We start from the raw sequence: 17,479 nt of genomic DNA, 5'->3' as shown, positions 1-17,479 counted from the left end.
AATAAAAGTGGTTTGCTTACCATAATTTCGTATAATGATTTGTGCAGCAAAAAGTAGCCAAAATGAATGAAAAACACTAATAATCTTTTGAAGTTGGTAATGGCTAATCCAGGCCTGCCAAGAAGAAAAATAACAGGGAAAATTTAGTGATTTGTCTACGCATGTATAATTTCATTTCAAATATTTAAATATTATTCCATTATTATTAAAAAATAATTAAATAATAAATTTCTCATAACTTATATTCTGGATTCGTTGTATTTGAACTATTTAAATTGTTCAAATTAATATATTGTCTAAAACAATACAATTCTTCGTTATTATTGTTATTTTGATCTGTATATTAGTTTTTATTAATATACTAAAAATGATAGTAAAATTTTAATCAATCTATTGAAAAAACAATGGATTAATCAAATATTTATTAAAATAAAGTTTCATTGTCAATAAATAATAAAGAATTCAGACTTTTAACATATTTTGTAGACATATTAATTAAGTTTAGTGAAAACAACAAGTTTAAAAAACACGAAAAACTAAAACAATGAAATAAATATCAATAATCTGATTTGCAATGGTTTATATTTGATTGTCCAAAAAGTACCAAATAACTTCAAATAATCGATGAATTGTATTTTTCATAAAACAACGTATCAAAATGTTTTGTAAAAAAGTATTAAAATAATTTGTTGTTATTTAATAAAAGCACAAAACCTCTTTTTTATATTATTTAAAAAAAAATCAACGAACAAAAAAAATCAAATAAAATGGTTGTTCTTGAGTCTGTATTTCTCAAAAATGTCATCTTATATATACCAACAATAGAAGACGTCTTCCAATTTATCTTGATAAACAACAAGTGTTTATCTTCTGTCAAATCGATGTATGTGAACTCATACAAACTTTCTTTGAAGTCTCCAATTGAAAAGATCCTACTTTTTTTCCCAAATATAGAAACACTATATTTTAACTCATACTCAACACGAATGAAGAAAATAGACACAAATTCCATTCCAATAGTCGAAATGAACTTGCAGTCGTATTCTTCGGGTGTTTCTCAGTTGTTTAAGACAAAGTGGTTTCCTCCCAAAATCCGCAAGATGCGCATTATAGCACAAGAGATGGAAATGGTCTACACCAATTACACTGCATTTGAGCAGTTAAAAGAACTTGTGATCACATGCAGTTCCGTGTCTTCTGACAACACTCCTTATGAGAGAATTATATGTCACGACACACTACAGAAAGTCACTTTTGTCTTGACACTAGCAGGTGTACCTTACATTGTCAAACTTGACTTTAAAAAAATGAAAAACACCAAATTTGTGATTATCTTAACACCGCAATCTTTCAGTGATGACTACGTTGATCTCTCGACACTTTCTAATCTGCCAGAAAATGTTACTGTTTACACGACATTTTTATACAACAATTTGAAACACACTGAATTTATTGGAGATGGACTTGACTTGTGGAAGTCTGTAATTCCAAATCAGTTGATGGTACTACAAGACTTCAGTGGTGATGTTAGTGTTATTGAGGAGAAGATGCGATTGAGTCTTGTCACCAAAGTTCACGTCTTTGGCTTCAAAGAGAATTTTTCTTCGGCGTTTTACACCGAACACATCAAAATTAATAACGCTAATATTAACTTAGAAACGTGCGACTGCATTAAAGAAATTGAAATACTTCGTTGCGACATCGACGAATTAATTCTGCCAACAAATGTCGAAGTTATCAAAATAAATGAAGTGACTGGGAATGTTGTGAGTAAACAGTGCGCACCTAGAGAAATTATTGTGAGTAATTACACTGGAACTGTCATTAAATTTTCAGAAAAAAAGTTGAGAAATTTGAATTTGCAACAAGTAAATGACACTGTCGAAATTGTGGGAAAGATGACTGAAAGCAATGCAAATTTGATCGATGTCAACATGAAGTATAATATGTTGTTTTCAGAAAATAATGTGAAGAAATTTGTATTGAAAAAAGACGACGTCGTGTCAAAAGAATTTGCAGCAAAATTCTTGTTTGTGACTCAAAAAGAAATTTCTTTTGGTGATTTTTTGGAAGACGTCGATTTCTCTGTGTTGGATTTTGATAATTTAGACATTAGTTTGAATGAACAAAATTTGGCTTTAGTTTCTATTAAATTTGGGGATGTGAAGAAAATTGATTTTAATAGAGGAAAATTTAAAAGAATTGAAATTAGTAACGTCGATTGTGTCGAATTTATGGAGTGCGAGGTAGAAAGTTTAATAATGAAAACAGCGAAGATGTTTAATTTCAAAAAAACAAAATTTAATAAAGTCGAGGCGGATAAAATCGAGAAAATGTCGGGAATGAAAAAATCAATTGAAACTTTTATTTTGAAGAATAAATAATTATTTTTCTTTAAAACTTTTTTATGTTTTTATTAATTTTGATTAAAATATATAAAATTTAAATATAAAGGTCATATTATAGTTGTCAAATAGACACATATTTTAATTGACCAAAAAACAGAGACCAAATACTTGAAAAGTAAAATAAATAGTTTTAAACTTAAAAAACTATCATTATGCTAGATTTAAATGTTTTAATGTTAATTGATGAACCTTTCTACTTTTTACACTTAATTTTTAATGTAATCTATGGGAAATACATTTTTGACAATTAAGTGGTCAACTGTAAATATATACACATATGTTATTTCAAATCAGTGACGTAAACTTTGGTGTCAAAAACTTTAAATATACTACAAGTTAAAATATTATATTATAGTCGGGTAATAAATAGCATTAAAAAGGGACAAAGGTAGTTAATTTTGAAAAATATAATTTCGAAACTATAATTTTTAAAAAATCTATTTAAAGGTCAAAATAAACATATAATTAAAATATTAATATAAATTATAGTTTTTTATTTTAAATGATTATAAATTGAATACAGTAGGGGGAGTGAGGGGCTTGACCTATACTTTTAATGGTTTATTTACTATATTTAAATAAAAACTATTTTTAATGTTCTATTTAAAAACACAACCTTGACTTATAAGTTATAGTTTATAAACCATAAAAGTATTGGTTCATCCTTAGCATAAAGTCAGAACTTGAAATCATATTAAAAACGACTTGGGTGTTTGTTAGTTGTTTCTCAACAAAGTCATCTGTAGGCGTCAGTCTTCTTGTTTGATATGGTTCTTGTTGTTGGTTTAGCTCTTGGATATTGGAAGGCAAACTTTCCTCTTCGGATTTGACCAAATATGTTGGTATATGCGGAAGAACAAACAATTCCAAGTGTTCTATGGTATAAACAACGTTGTCTTCTTGGAACAACATGGAATCCTCTTCGATAAAATGAACATTCTCTTGATCTTGCCAATATTGACTACAACAACACCAGAACTCTTATATGATGCAACAATGATGTTGTTGTTGCTTTGCTCTCTAATGCCTCCAACACTTTTTTAGTATGACGATCTATTGAAACACAAATATGCTCTCTCAGCTCCCCTTGTTCTCTTAGAACTTGTCGTTATCTTCCATCACTATCACCATATTCTTTCATCCAAAAATCAATTCAATTTGAACCTCGCTGTCTTCAGTTACTGTGAAATTGGCGTCAATTAATCTTTAATTGTCAGAGTATTCAATAAGTTGGTGTTTTAACAACTCCAAATACACAAGCCAAATGGTGAGACGAATTGGCTTGTGTGAGGAACAACTTGTCTATTATTGCTAAAGGAAATCCTTTGTAGATAGAAGTTGTATTTGTGCTGTCGTAGAAACATAAATAATTAAAACTTTGTGAATTAATTCTTGGTTATTTCAAACAATGAAAATAAGCCGTTCATTTTTCTTCATAACAATGAGGTTGTTTACTTTTTCTTTTCAAAAAAAAACGTTTAATTTTATTTTGATAAGCTAAGAATCTTTTTCTTTGACATTTTTTATAAAATATTTATAGTTTTTGTTATTTTTTAAATAGAACCGGGAAAACTCTGTATAGTAAAAAAATAATAAAAGTATAGGTCAAGCCCCTCAGTTTCGTCAAGCCCTTCACTCCCCCTACTTTAATTATCAATTTCTATTTCAAAAATAAACAAAAACATTTCAATTTGTTCACTTAGAAAAATGTGAAAGTCTAAAACGCAACACTTTTTGTGGAAGTCTGAAACTTGTTTTGTTAAAGAATTTTTCTTTTGTTTTTTCCTTTGTCTCATTTCTTTTCTGCTCTTCTTCAACTTCAATTGTTTTGGTGTTAAAATGGTCTTTCTCTTTTCCTTTCTCAATGGGAATGGTTCAACAACGAAAAATCGAAAGATTTCAACAAATGATGAATTTTCAGTGATTCCATGACACTTTGAAGGATTGACATTGTAGTTAATTCATTAAACTCTGGCTTTTTAACCATATACATCATGAATATATATTGAAATACAGTTATTAAACTGGTTTCTTGTATTTGAATTGCTTTTTTATGTTGATTGCCTGTGGTTGTTTTATCGAGGGTTCCGTTCTCTTCTTCTTCCATTGTTTTCAAAGACTGAATTATATTAAAATAAAAAAGTTATAGTTTTCTTTTATTATCTTCAAAGTAGTTAATTAAAAAAACCCTTCTAATACTTTTATGGTTAAAAAAATTATATTTTATAGTTTTTTACTCAAATTAACCAATTCTGTCTCAAATTAACCCTTTATCGCCCGACTATAAGTAAGTACTTTATTATAAAAAATTGATAGTAAAATTAAATAATATTCTAAAATTTTTTTAAAATTTTTATAAAAATTATAAAATCTCATAAACATGTTTCTTTTTTTTATTAAAAATAAATTAAACACATATTTAGTTATTAGTGTCATATAAATTATAAATATGTAAAGCTATCAAAAACAAACAACGGAAAACGAATTGAATGCACTTAAAACGCTTTGCATAAAAGAAACAAAAACAGTGTCATACCTCCACAAATCTAAAATGGATTCAATTTTTGTTGATGACAAGTCACTTGACATAATACAGCGCATTGAAAATGCAGAGGGACACTTCGACAAGATTGATGAGATAGTTGCAAAGAAGAATAATATTAAAACTTCACTTAACAATTTTGTTGACAAATTGGACAACACATCAAACAAAATCAAAAGTGAAATAGTTACGTATTTATCGCAAAATGACAAAGATAAGTTGTTTGAGATATGTAATGTCAGAATAGCACTTCTTGAGGAAAAATACAAAGTCGACACAAAACCATTTGAAGACCAATCAACAATATTATACAAGCAAAGTACAACTTAGTCAATGGAATTAAACATTTCATTGCAGCGAAAAAAATAAAAGAGCAAAAATATAAAAAAGAATGAAACGCAAACACATCACACTGAATGAAGAAGACGGTCTTGAGAAATTGACAGGAAAGAAGATTGAAAATGTTGTGTTTGACTCTGACAAAGACGACTGGTCAACAAACAAGTCAGTATTTGATGCAAAAGTTATTAACAAGAGCAACTTGTACTTTTTGGTAGAAGACACAAATCACAACAAGTTTGGTGGCGTGTACACCGGTAATATTAATGCTGTTGGCAATAATATTAACAGTAACAATTCATATATTTTTTCACTCATGAGAAATGGAATTGTGAATACAAAAAAGTTTTGGAAAAGTGGAGATTACAAATGTAGTGAATTGTATATTGGTTTTCAAACATCTATATATCTATTTGCATTGAGTAAAAATGACGATATAGCGGTGTTCAAGAAAGGCAAGGACGTGGGTTATTGCACACCATCTGTGTACACTGCCAAACACAACCAGTTGACTGATAATGACAAATTCACACCAAAAAGTGTTGTTGTTTATTAACTTAAATAACTTTTTATTATTTGTGTTTTATTGTTATTTTGTTTTTATCACACTTTTTACATTTTAAATTGATATTCAATTAATTATAATATATAATGTTTATATACATATGATGATGAATTTTTTAACGATATTGAAGTTGAACTACGCTCTGTGCAATACTATGTAAAATACACAACAACTAAAACACAACAAAATAGTAAAATACATTAACCATTTGTTGAGTTTAACTCGAGTGACGCAAACACAAATGATGAAATTCCATAAATAGTTAGTCGTATTTCAAACAACACTTTTTGTAATAAATATATATCATCCTGTGCTATCCCCAGTCGTGTGGTTACAATAGGAAACTCTATATTCTGTGATCGTGAAAATTAAAGTTATGTGTCCCTACCTTCCCACATCAAGGAAATTGTCAATAAAAGTTTTTTACAATTGCTTTATACTTAAGAGTCTTGAGCTTTCAATACATGTCTCTTATATCGGTGAATTTGCCTTTGAGATGTGTACTTCATTATGAGAAATCACTCTTCCACGTTACTTAGAAGTCGTTGAAGGTTGCTGTTTTTCAATTTGTGGCAATCTCAGTAAAGTTGTATTTTTACCCTTAATTTAAAAAAACGAACAAGAAGCGTTATAATCGTACACAAAACTCAAACAACTCAACTTTCCTGAAAATGTCAATATAATTGGGGAGAGAGCATTTTATTTGTGCGTCTCATTAGAAAGTATTAACATCGCAAATAATGGGATTTGTTCATTGATTTGTTTTCAAATGTGTTCAAAACTGGCTAATGTGCAGAATTTGGAAGCAGTAAAAGATTTGAAAATGGTTTTCATGGGGGTGTCCAAATATAATTAATGAACAAGCGTTATTATTGTTAGAACAAGGAGAAGCATAGAGAACACAAGAAAATTATGAGAAAGATATTAAGAAAACAAAATTTAATTGTTTTATTGTATAAGTGGAGTTAAATTTATATAATTATTAATAATATGAAGACTGTCTAAAATGTTTAGGCTACGCACCCGATTGTCCACGTGTTATATTTTATTATATTATGTAAGTTTTTTGTTTATTATTTATTATATCAAAATTTGTACCAAGAACCGAAAACAGCCAAGACATAGAACTTATAAATAATCTCAATTTAGTTTATAAATAATTGAAAAACTATACCAAAAAAGAAACAGAACTTAAAAAATAACACAAAAGTAAAATTAACAAAAAATATAATTATTGATAAAAAAAGCATAAAATAAACAAAAATTAACCCCCAAACCAATTTTTGTTTTTAATTTATAATTCACATAAAAACGCATATATTTACCACTTTTAATAATCCATTTTTATATTTATTATCAAACTTTATGATAAAAAATATTTAAAATAAAATAAGTTAAAACACTTACAAATTGAGAGAATGGAGCAATATTTTGAGATGAGATATTTTCACTACATTTTCAGGTTTCATTACACTTTTGTCGGGACGCAACACATCATCGACATAACTAAACACTCGTTCCGAGTCTATTAAAGTTGGTTGTATAGAAAAATATTTTCTGGCTATCTCACGAAAAATACCATGTTTACCATATTTCCAAAAGTCTTCGGGGGTACGAAAGCCATCCCCGTAATCATTTTTACCATCATCTTTCATGTAGCGATCTATTTCTTTGGCAATTATAATAACAATTTGTTGTATTGTTGCAATTGTTTTTGAAGTGACACGTCTTGATATGCAAATGATTAATGTGTATTGGAACAGTTTTTGCTTACACTCTTCTTTTTGTATTTCAGTAAGATATCTGTCTCGAGTGTAAGGGTACAAAAAGCAAGACATTGTATAAGAATCTGATGTAAGAACTTTAATGAATCGTTTTTTTAAACTGTCTTGAGCAATCTTTTTCCAGTTAACATTACAGACGAGGTCGTGTTTTGTCTCGATGTTTTGAACAGAACATGTGGTAAAACTAGTTGATATTGGAGTTGCAGAAGTTTGAGTTAAAGGCGTTGTTGTCAATTTGTGTACATCAAGAGAAGGTGATAATATCGTTGACGAGACATTGCAGTTTAAAGTTTTTGGGTGTTCAACAATAGGTCCTGAAGCTTTAATTAAACTGGGGAATTTTTTGCTTATTGATGGTATCATTTTACTAGTATTAACTCCAGTTATGGTCTTGGAATATTTTGTATTAAAACGAAGTAAAGATGTTGTTCTGGTTGTTGTATTCTTTGTGGATTTTATAATTGCACTTAAATTAAAATTTGTTTTTTGTGGTTTTTTAAAATCGTTGTTTTTTCTTGAATCATTTTTGTTATGTATTGATCGAATTATTATACGTTTTTTTCGGCAATATTTCATTTTCTTTATTTTCACTGTTCTTCCAACTCATGTTATTGTCTGTTTTTATTGTATTCCATAATATTTCAAGCTCTTCCAACACAAAACAACTAGTTATCTTGTCGTTCGAGGAAAGAGAATAATAAATTTTATCCAATTGTTTGAAGAAATCCAAAAGCTTTGAAAGATCTTCCCATTGTTTTATTGAAATTGGATTTTTTGTTTTGTTTCATTTATAGATTTTTTCATTTTTATCGCTCTGTCAACAACATTGAATACAGTGCCAAACCGCGTCACTACAAACGTTGATGGTGTGCTATACGTTTCACCGTTTTTGGAACACGCATTTATAAGATTTTCCTTGATTACATGTGACACTTGGACTGCTTTAGAAAGTTGATTTAATGACTTTAAAACAACTTTTAACTCGGGAATTGCTTTTAACAAATCAACAAAAATCAAATTGACACAATGAACAATACAGTCCAATTTTAAGCCGCATATTGTATCAAGTTGCCTATTATTTGCACAACTATCAGCAACCACTGCGATCAAAGACTTGGATATTTTAAACTCTTTTACTATTTTTTCAGTTTGTTTGTGTATATTTGCACCTGTGTGTTGTTGGTTAAAAACGCAAATATCAATGACTTCATTGTGGCATTTAAAATCAAAATTCAGATAGTGCATTGTTATTGTCGAATACGAATTACTAAATCTTGTCATCACATTAGTTGAAATTGAATAATAAAATGAACCTGTAAATTGCAACTTCAACACCTTTTCTTTCATTGAAATATATTCTTCTTGATACACTTTATTAAGACAGCCTGTTCTAAACAACGTGGAACGACAAAGACGTATGTTCGGATTTAAAAATTGAAAAAGTCTTATTAGATATTCGTTTTCAATTTGACACAAAGATATTCCAGCAATAATAAAGAATTTGAATAGTAACATGTTGACTTTTTTAGAAATGTCATTGAAAAAGCTGAACACAGAACTGTAGTCAAGGTCTACAATTCCAATTGTTGTCTCGTGTTGGGTATACAAATGCTTAATAAGTGACGATGTTGATTTATCTTCGGAATATAAATGTAGCCATTCTTTTTTACTTTTTTGACATATCTTGCATATACAATATGTGCCACATTTTGAACATTTTAACTCTTCATCGTTGTTCAAGTGTTTTTGGCATTTGAATGGTTTTTTATAATATACTTCCACACAAATGAAGACATTTTGATTATTTAGTTTAAGTGTATTTCATTGACATTTTAAAGAGTTTTAAATATTATTAAATAATTATAATAGTTAATTGTTTCAAATATAATTATTATTACTTGAAAAAAATCATTGGTTCAAAAAACAGAATGAATTATTATTTTTTTATAAAAATATACAAAAAAATCAAATGGTATGTGGTGAGTTGTTAACTTTTTATTAATTATGCTTGAAATATTTTTTTGTTTTAAAAAGAGCAATCAACGACTAAAAAAACGTTTTATACAAATATTTTAAAAAACAAATAATTATTTTGTTTTTGACAATTAATCATATGTTTTTACAGATTTGTTTTTCAATACCTTTTTGATTTCTAATTTGTTTTTTCCCATTTTTATATTTTATAGTTAAAACGTGTCATATTTAAGACATTTTTAGTCGTTTTTTTGCCAAAAATTAATTGTTTTATTCAAAATGACAAAAATGTAATTTTGGTATAACAGTTTAAAAAGTGTGGTTATTTTAGGTATCGGGTGCGAACTCTAAAAATGTTACTGTTTGTAAAACGAGTTTATAAACAAAAATATACATTAAATATATTGAAAAAATAAAGAATTTGAAAAAATATAAACTCAATAAATTTTTGAAATATAATTTTAAAGTGTTTTTTGATAATATTTTTGTAAATATTACAATTTTGATTGTCAAAAAATGCTTGAAAGACATTAAAAAGAGGAAACGATTTAAGTCTGATTATATTTTAAGTGTTAAATTAATATAAAATTTGTTATATAAATACAATTTATTACATTATAGCCATTAAATACATTTATTATATTGTTATATATACTATTATATTATTATACTATTGTTATAAATATATTGACATTTCAATTTAAAATCATTCACTTTCACTTATAAAATCGTTTTATTTCTTTTCATCTATTTTAATAACAACTTCATACATTTTTTTTAAATTTTGTCGCATTTTTCTTTTCAATTGCAACAAAATTAAAAGTCCCATCTAAGTTGTCAAGATCGAACAATGTCGTTGTTCCTGCATTAACTGTTATTGATCTTAAATATCTCACAAACAAAATCTTCAATTTATTACCCTCCAGTTCGATAGTGTTATTTTTATTACCATTTTTATAACACTCATCAAAGTTGAATGCAGAAAAATTAATGTTTTCTAGTCTTGTCAAAATGTTTCTCCCAAGCGAATGACTTCAGTCACAATCAGGCGTTTTTTAAAATTTACTCATTGAGTGCCGCTGCCCAAAACTGCGTCCATATAAATTTTAGTGTATTTTTCTTCTTCTTTTACCATATTTTTTGAAAAAGCCTCATTTTTAAGAAGAAAAAATTAATTATTTGGATTACCATTTTTCATTTCTGTGTAGATTATTAGGTTGGTTTTATTGTAATTTTCTGAATTTTAGGATGAATCGATTATAACCTTCAAATATCAAATTAGGGAAAAAGTTAACAAATGGTCTTAAAAAATCCAAATAAAACGGGTGGAGCACATTTTGAAAACTTCAACGGAGCAAAAGGTACACAAGTTAACAAAATGAATACAAATATAGCTTTCGTACAAATCTATAAATAATAAAATAGATAATTTATCTTTCAAAACAGCAAACAAAATGGCGTGTTTAGTACCAATTACTCAAACAAACAATATAAACAACACACAAAAAAATAAACAAGATACCATGAAACATAAATCGCGTTCGATGCAATACTTCAAAAAAAATCAGTAAACATAGAAATAGTTGCCGACTCAAACAATAACAAGAAAAACAATGGTAAAATATTTAACAAACAGGGAAATCTCTCTGAAACATGATTTATAATCGAATCAACAACCAAACACACTTAAACTATTACCATACAATTTTAAACACTATACAACAACTATAAAAATATTATAAAACAACTATATCAAAACCATCGTGAGTAAAACAAAAAACTATATAATAACTATAATAATATTACAAAAATAAACTATTTGACAAAAACAATAATACAGTAGGGAAAATGGACCCGGTACTTTAGAAATGAATCCGAACCTTTAGAAAAAAATTCTAATGATTAGGGCTTCTTCCCGTTGTAATAAATGTGCACAATTTGGAAAGAACCAATCATTTTAACCCTTCGAAAAAAACTGAAACTTTACAAAATTGTCCAATCAATTCAAACTAATTTCATTTTTCTTTTTTTCAACATTTTTGTTATTTTCTCTCTATATTTCATTGCGCCAAAACACCGTTAAATTACGGGAAATACAGATTTAAACAATTATGAAATGTTGAACATTTTCTATTATAATTAATGTTAAATACCTTGTTTATAGAAAATGTTTTTTCATATGGGTATAATCTTTTCGAATTAACAATCAACATGCAAAATAATATAATTATGACTTAAGATTTTTTCATCATATCTTTAACTTTGGACTTCATGAAAATGGTATTAACAGTCCAAGTGTCTTTTAACAAATATTGTGATAGCAAATTTATAGTTATTTCATGATAATATTTTGACAACCTATGATGAAAATGAACCACTTTGCATGTTTATTTTATCTACTATGACACTATATAATATTTTTATGTTGTAATACCAAATTGTTCATGTTTTAATTCCAAACAGTTTAAAATGTTATTACATTTTTTGTTTTTAAATGTTATTTTGAAAAAATAATTCTTTATAATATTAATAGTTTTGAATAGCTTTATTATATATTCAGGGTTAATAAGTGATTAACTAAAATTTTTAATTATTTAAAGAAAAATCGAAAAAAACTATTTATTTCATACTGTTTGTTTCATTCACATCTGTTTTAGTAATCTGTTGGCATCCATTAACACAATAGAAAGCAACAACCTGAGTGATACAAGACCTCTCAAGTATTATTACTATGAGAGGTGTCTATAACTGGGTTTTAAAATCCATTTAAAAAAACCAAAATATGCTGCGGCTTGGGATAAGAGGTGATGATCGACTAGAAAAAGACATCCTCTTAAAATTTAAACAAATTGTTGTATTTTTTGTTATTTGGATTTAGTTATTGTTATTTTCTTTAATGAATAATGTTATTGAAAAAAAGTTATTTGAATTGTGTTATTTGAATTTTTGTTATTAAAATAATGTTATTGCCTATAAAGGGTTTTGTCCCAAAAATGTATTTTTTTACCGTTTCACATTTTTTACTAAAGTTGCCCTAATTGTTCTAATGATCCTAGTTCATTTCTCCTACTGTAAGATCATAATTAAAAACTAATATTTAATAATTAATTAATTATAAAATAATTACTAAAAGTCGGGCACTAATTAATTGTAATACATCAAACATAATAACAATAACATCAATTTATAATTAGAAGATGCATGACAAGATGGAAAACAAGAAAGAAGGGGTACTACTTGTTAGTTCAATTTCGAATTGAAACAAAAATATGAACCAAGAATCCATTTATAGATTGTTCGAAAACATGCTTAGTAAACAAAATACAAATTTGAATAATTTATAACGAAGCTAATTATTATTCTCGCTTACCTTCTCGCTCAAAACAATGCCGCTTCTTTTCTCCGCTTTCTCCGCTTTCTCTGCTTTCTTTTCTCTCTTCTTGCTACTCTATATGTTTTTTAAGTTCTGATTATAAAATTTAAAATTGAAGTTATCGATTTGTTTCAATTTTGTATAAAAACCCTGGTTCTTTATTAAAAATAGAACATCACCTTTTTTCGTGTCATCGGTAAGATCCATCGCTAAATATGAAATTGTTTGCAAAAATCTTTTCTTTGTGGAATTATTAGAGTCTATTAATAGACTCTAACTTAGACTCTAACTTGGAGTCTATCTTTAATAGACTTGAGGCATCTAGTCATAATAAAACCATTAAAATATAATTAAAATACAATATCTTATAAATAACAAGGCTCTTGTATTTAAACCAGATTTTAATATAAAAAACTATAATAATGAAAAAAATTAATAATCCTCGTTTTTTGTGTTTCACTTCATTTCAAAGTTTTTTAAGCACTTACTTGATCAACGTAAAGCTGTTTATTGTTCGGACATTCTCCAGATTATCTGCAACTCTCAATTCACCGTCTCTGACTGATTGTTGTGTCTTCTCCAAATCGGCTTGTGTCTTACCTATTTGAGCGTCAAAAGTAGCTTCCTTTTATTCGAATTTTACAAGTTTTCTCTCGGCCTCTTCAACCTCTCTGGTGTATTGTTAGGTTTGCTTCTCAACCTTAAGCAGCGGCGTTTTGTGTTTCTTCCTTCTCTGTTTCGATTCCTTCCAATTTTGTTTCATATTTCGCTTTCGATTTAGCAATTAAAGCTCCAGTCGCACCAGCGTCCGCCAATTTAGATTTCAAATCGATAACTTTAAATTGAAGTCTTTAAATTTCTCTTTACTTGTTGTTTCACTGCTCTCTCCTTCTCTTCCTTCTGTAAATCAGCTTTTTGAGCAATCAACGAGTTGATAGATTTCTCAGCTTGTTCCTTATATTCACCAAATTCGTTTTATTTCTCCATCACTTCTCTAAGCTACTCAGCGTATTTCTTCTTCTGGGTTTTAGTCTGTTTAACATTAGTTCTTTCAAAATCAAGTTGCTCATTCAACTCAGTCAATTTCTTCTCATAAGTGTTCTTCGACTGTTTGAACGTTTTAATAACTTTTTCGAGAGTTTACAACTAAGTTTTCATTTCAGACATGTAATCTTCAACTTTGTCCCACTCGTCTTGATTCTCGTCAAGTTCCGTATTTGTTCTCATCAACTCTTCTGAAGCGGCCTTATAGTCTTTCATCGTCTTGACCTTCTTTTGTTCGGCCATTTGGACGTTCTTCTCAAAGGTTTAAGCTCTGGGTGTGATTTCATCATCTCAAGCCATTCTAATCCTTCAACTCTCAATTCACCTTCTCCGGCAGATTGTTATGTCTTCTTCAAATAGACTTGTGTCTTTTCAATTTGCATGTAATTTTTAACTATTCAAATTCTGCAAGCTTTCTCTCAGCCTCTGCAATCTTTTTGTAAACCATTTGGCTTGTTTCGTTATTTAGTTGCGCTGTTCTGTTCTGCTTCCTTCTAAGTTTTAATTACTTCTAATTCTGTTTAGTACTTAGCCCTCAATTGAAAATCGAATAGCAGCAACTAATAGCGTTAGCTTTTAAATCGATAACTTTAGCTCTAAGTCTTTGGTTTCTTTGTCAGCTTCTTGTTTCATTGTTTTGTTTCTTGAGCCTTGTGTTGGTAAGACGGCTGCGTGGAAAGTTTGGTGCCGCGGATAGTGAAAGTTCGAAGGAGATGTTCCTTGGAATGCGCGGCGCGAAGATAGTGCACTTGGTATAAGTACACATATTGTTGTGATTACTTGTGCTCAGTACAGAAAACAATCTGAAGTGGAACTAAAGGCTGTTTTGAAGGAGGTGATAACAGTCGAAGATCCCAATCATTCTGCTTAATGATGAAATTCACACTGTCTTGAGTGTTGGTGCAACCGGAGAGAGTGCAATGGATGCAGCAAACATAATAAAGCCAATGTTTTCAAGAGGGGAGTTGCTGTGCATTAAAGCGACAACACTTGAAGAAAGTATATTGAGAAAGACGCTACCTTCGAGAGGAGATTCCAGCAGATCTATGTCGCTGAGACGAACAACAGTAATACTCTGCCATTATGAGAGACATCGGAGAGAAGTATGAGAATAACTATTGACGGATGGTTACTGGCTCGTCTCTTGTGGCAGCTGCGTCGCTGGCAAAGAAAAACAACAAAGCAAAGTTCTTGCCAGACAAGGCAATCGATTCGGTTGATGAGGCGTGTGCAACACTCTTCACACAGAAGAACTCGCAGCCAGAGGAGATCGACAACTTGATAAGAAAAGACACACAACTGACCGTAGAGAAGATAGCATTTGAGAAAGAAATGAAGCAGAAAACAGAGACCTTGATACTGCCGCAGACTTGAAGTATTATGATTTCCAGTAGCTGATAAGCGACTCCCAAAATTGAATAACCAGACAAAAGAAACATTGATGTCGTAGTAAGCGACCCCACAGCTGATTGTAAATATGGTAAGCAAATGGACAGAAATCCAAGTAAGCAGAATAAGTGACACAGAGCGTAAAGACGTGACTCGTGAAAATTGGGAATGAGCTACACAAGAGAGTTGTTGGGCAGGCCTAAACGGTTACTGCAGTCTCCGAGGCTATTCTGAGAAGCAGAAGTGGTCTTGGCTCAGACAAGCGTTCATTAGGTCATTCATATTTTTTATAAATTTTCCCTCATTTACACGATGGGGGTAAACAATTAACGAAGACGTTTAGAAGTAGCTAATACAATGTTGTTCTATTTAATGAGTCAAAGGGCTCACCAACAAGTCTTTAACGTGTTGCCGCAAATGCCTGATGACAAGCATCTCCTAAATAGAAGAGGAAACACATGACTTTAAGATTGTTTTTCTTCACAGTCAAATTTTTCATATACATGTCCTTTGCACTTTTGTATGTCTTAGCAGCCAGTCAATACCTTCCAACACAGTCTTCATTCCAGACATATCGTCTTCAAAGCCGTCGCATTTGTCTTGTTTCTTGTCGAGTTAAGCTCCCTAAAGAGTTGGCCACATTCACTCTGGAGTCTCTTCTTTTCAACCGAAAGGAGGTCTTTATCATTCGCCAAATTTTTCGACTTCTCTTCGATTTCGTTATTTTTTATTCTTATTTTTTTGCTACTTTTTAACAATTTCAAGTTTTTCACTTGCTTACTCAATTTATTGTTTTCTTCTTATCCCCAAACCAGTCGGCTCGTCAAATATAGATTCGGGACATTTTATAGTAATTTAACTATATTAATATCATTTCATTGTTTAAAACATAAATTAAAAGTAATTTAATTTAAACTTTTGCTAAATACAAACTGCTTTAAATATGCTATATTTTTGAAATTGGTATCTAAAAATATTAGTTCACATCCAATCACTTAAATTATATATATAATATTAAATTACTTAATTATTAAAATTATATTTTAAATTATTGTCATTTATACTTATTTATTCATTGATGTAATAATTTAATAAGGTGTATTAATATACAATATTTTTTAATTTATATTATAATAATTATTAATATAATTAATCAAAATTCCCATAATCAAAATATTTAGATATTCATTTTATTTATTTAAGTTATTAAACCTTTTTAATGGAGGGACTTTTGGAAAAATAGGACTTTAGTTTAAATCCTTGATCATTGATCCCTCCCAACTTTGCTCATTCGTGGAGATGGGCAGGGGGGTTTTATTCGTTTTTATACCCACCTTAATAGTAGTTATTCCTAAAAAAATAGCAACGCAGTTGTAGTTATTAAAGAACTTCAAGCTTACCTTCTGAGATTGTTTTTTTTTGATTAGATAATTAAAAATGGATTATTCAATTATTTTGTTTAAAATTTAGCAATAAACAAATTTTTTAAAAATTAACATATAAATTAACAATATTTTTAACAAATGTTATATATAATTAGCTATATTTTATAAAATTGTTACAAATAAAAAATAATATTTGATAAAACATTGAGCAAACTTGATGTTATTCCAAAATATTAACAAATAAAAAGGTATTTTTAACAAAAAACATGAATATTTATATTAACGAGCAAACTTTAAAAAACATACAAAATGAGTGTTCCTCCAAAACTTTCTTTTGTTTACGATCAAAATCTCTTTTTGAAAAGATATATTCATGTTGAATTTAATGATAAATCTTATGTTATGTGTTTATTTGATGGAACGTGGATGAAAAAAACATCACTTGCAAATCATGCAAAGTTGAAAAATGAAAACAGTCAATTGAAATTAATAAATGAAAAAGAAAAAGAAGAAGCAATGAAAAATTATTCAATGTTTTTCAAATCAGATTTAACAAGTGATTATAAAGCAAATCCAAAAACATTATTAGATTATACTTCATTTTTTTTCAAAAAAGGATATTGTAACAAAGTTTTTTAATTATATGAGTATAAGAGGAAAAAGAACAAACATTGCT

At 28.7% G+C, this 17,479-nt stretch overlaps 1 protein-coding gene across 1 annotated transcript; it reads left to right on the top strand.

The window, feature by feature from the left end:
- Positions 1-767: 767 nt before the first annotated feature.
- EIN_447080 (hypothetical protein) lies at positions 768-2,384 on the top strand (the record flags this gene model as incomplete). The annotated part of the gene is made up of 1 exon (XM_004255800.1): positions 768-2,384. The coding sequence occupies one exon, from the start codon at positions 768-770 to the stop codon at positions 2,382-2,384; it is 1,617 nt and encodes a 538-aa protein (XP_004255848.1).
- Positions 2,385-17,479: the final 15,095 nt, after the last annotated feature.

The sequence above is a fragment of the Entamoeba invadens genome, assembly GCF_000330505.1.
Source record: "Entamoeba invadens IP1 unplaced genomic scaffold scaff_1105074725891, whole genome shotgun sequence".
NCBI classification, from domain to species: domain Eukaryota; phylum Evosea; order Mastigamoebida; family Endamoebidae; genus Entamoeba; species Entamoeba invadens.
The sequence above is the reverse complement of the archived record's forward strand: the minus strand, read 5'-3'. Positions and strand labels throughout refer to the sequence as shown.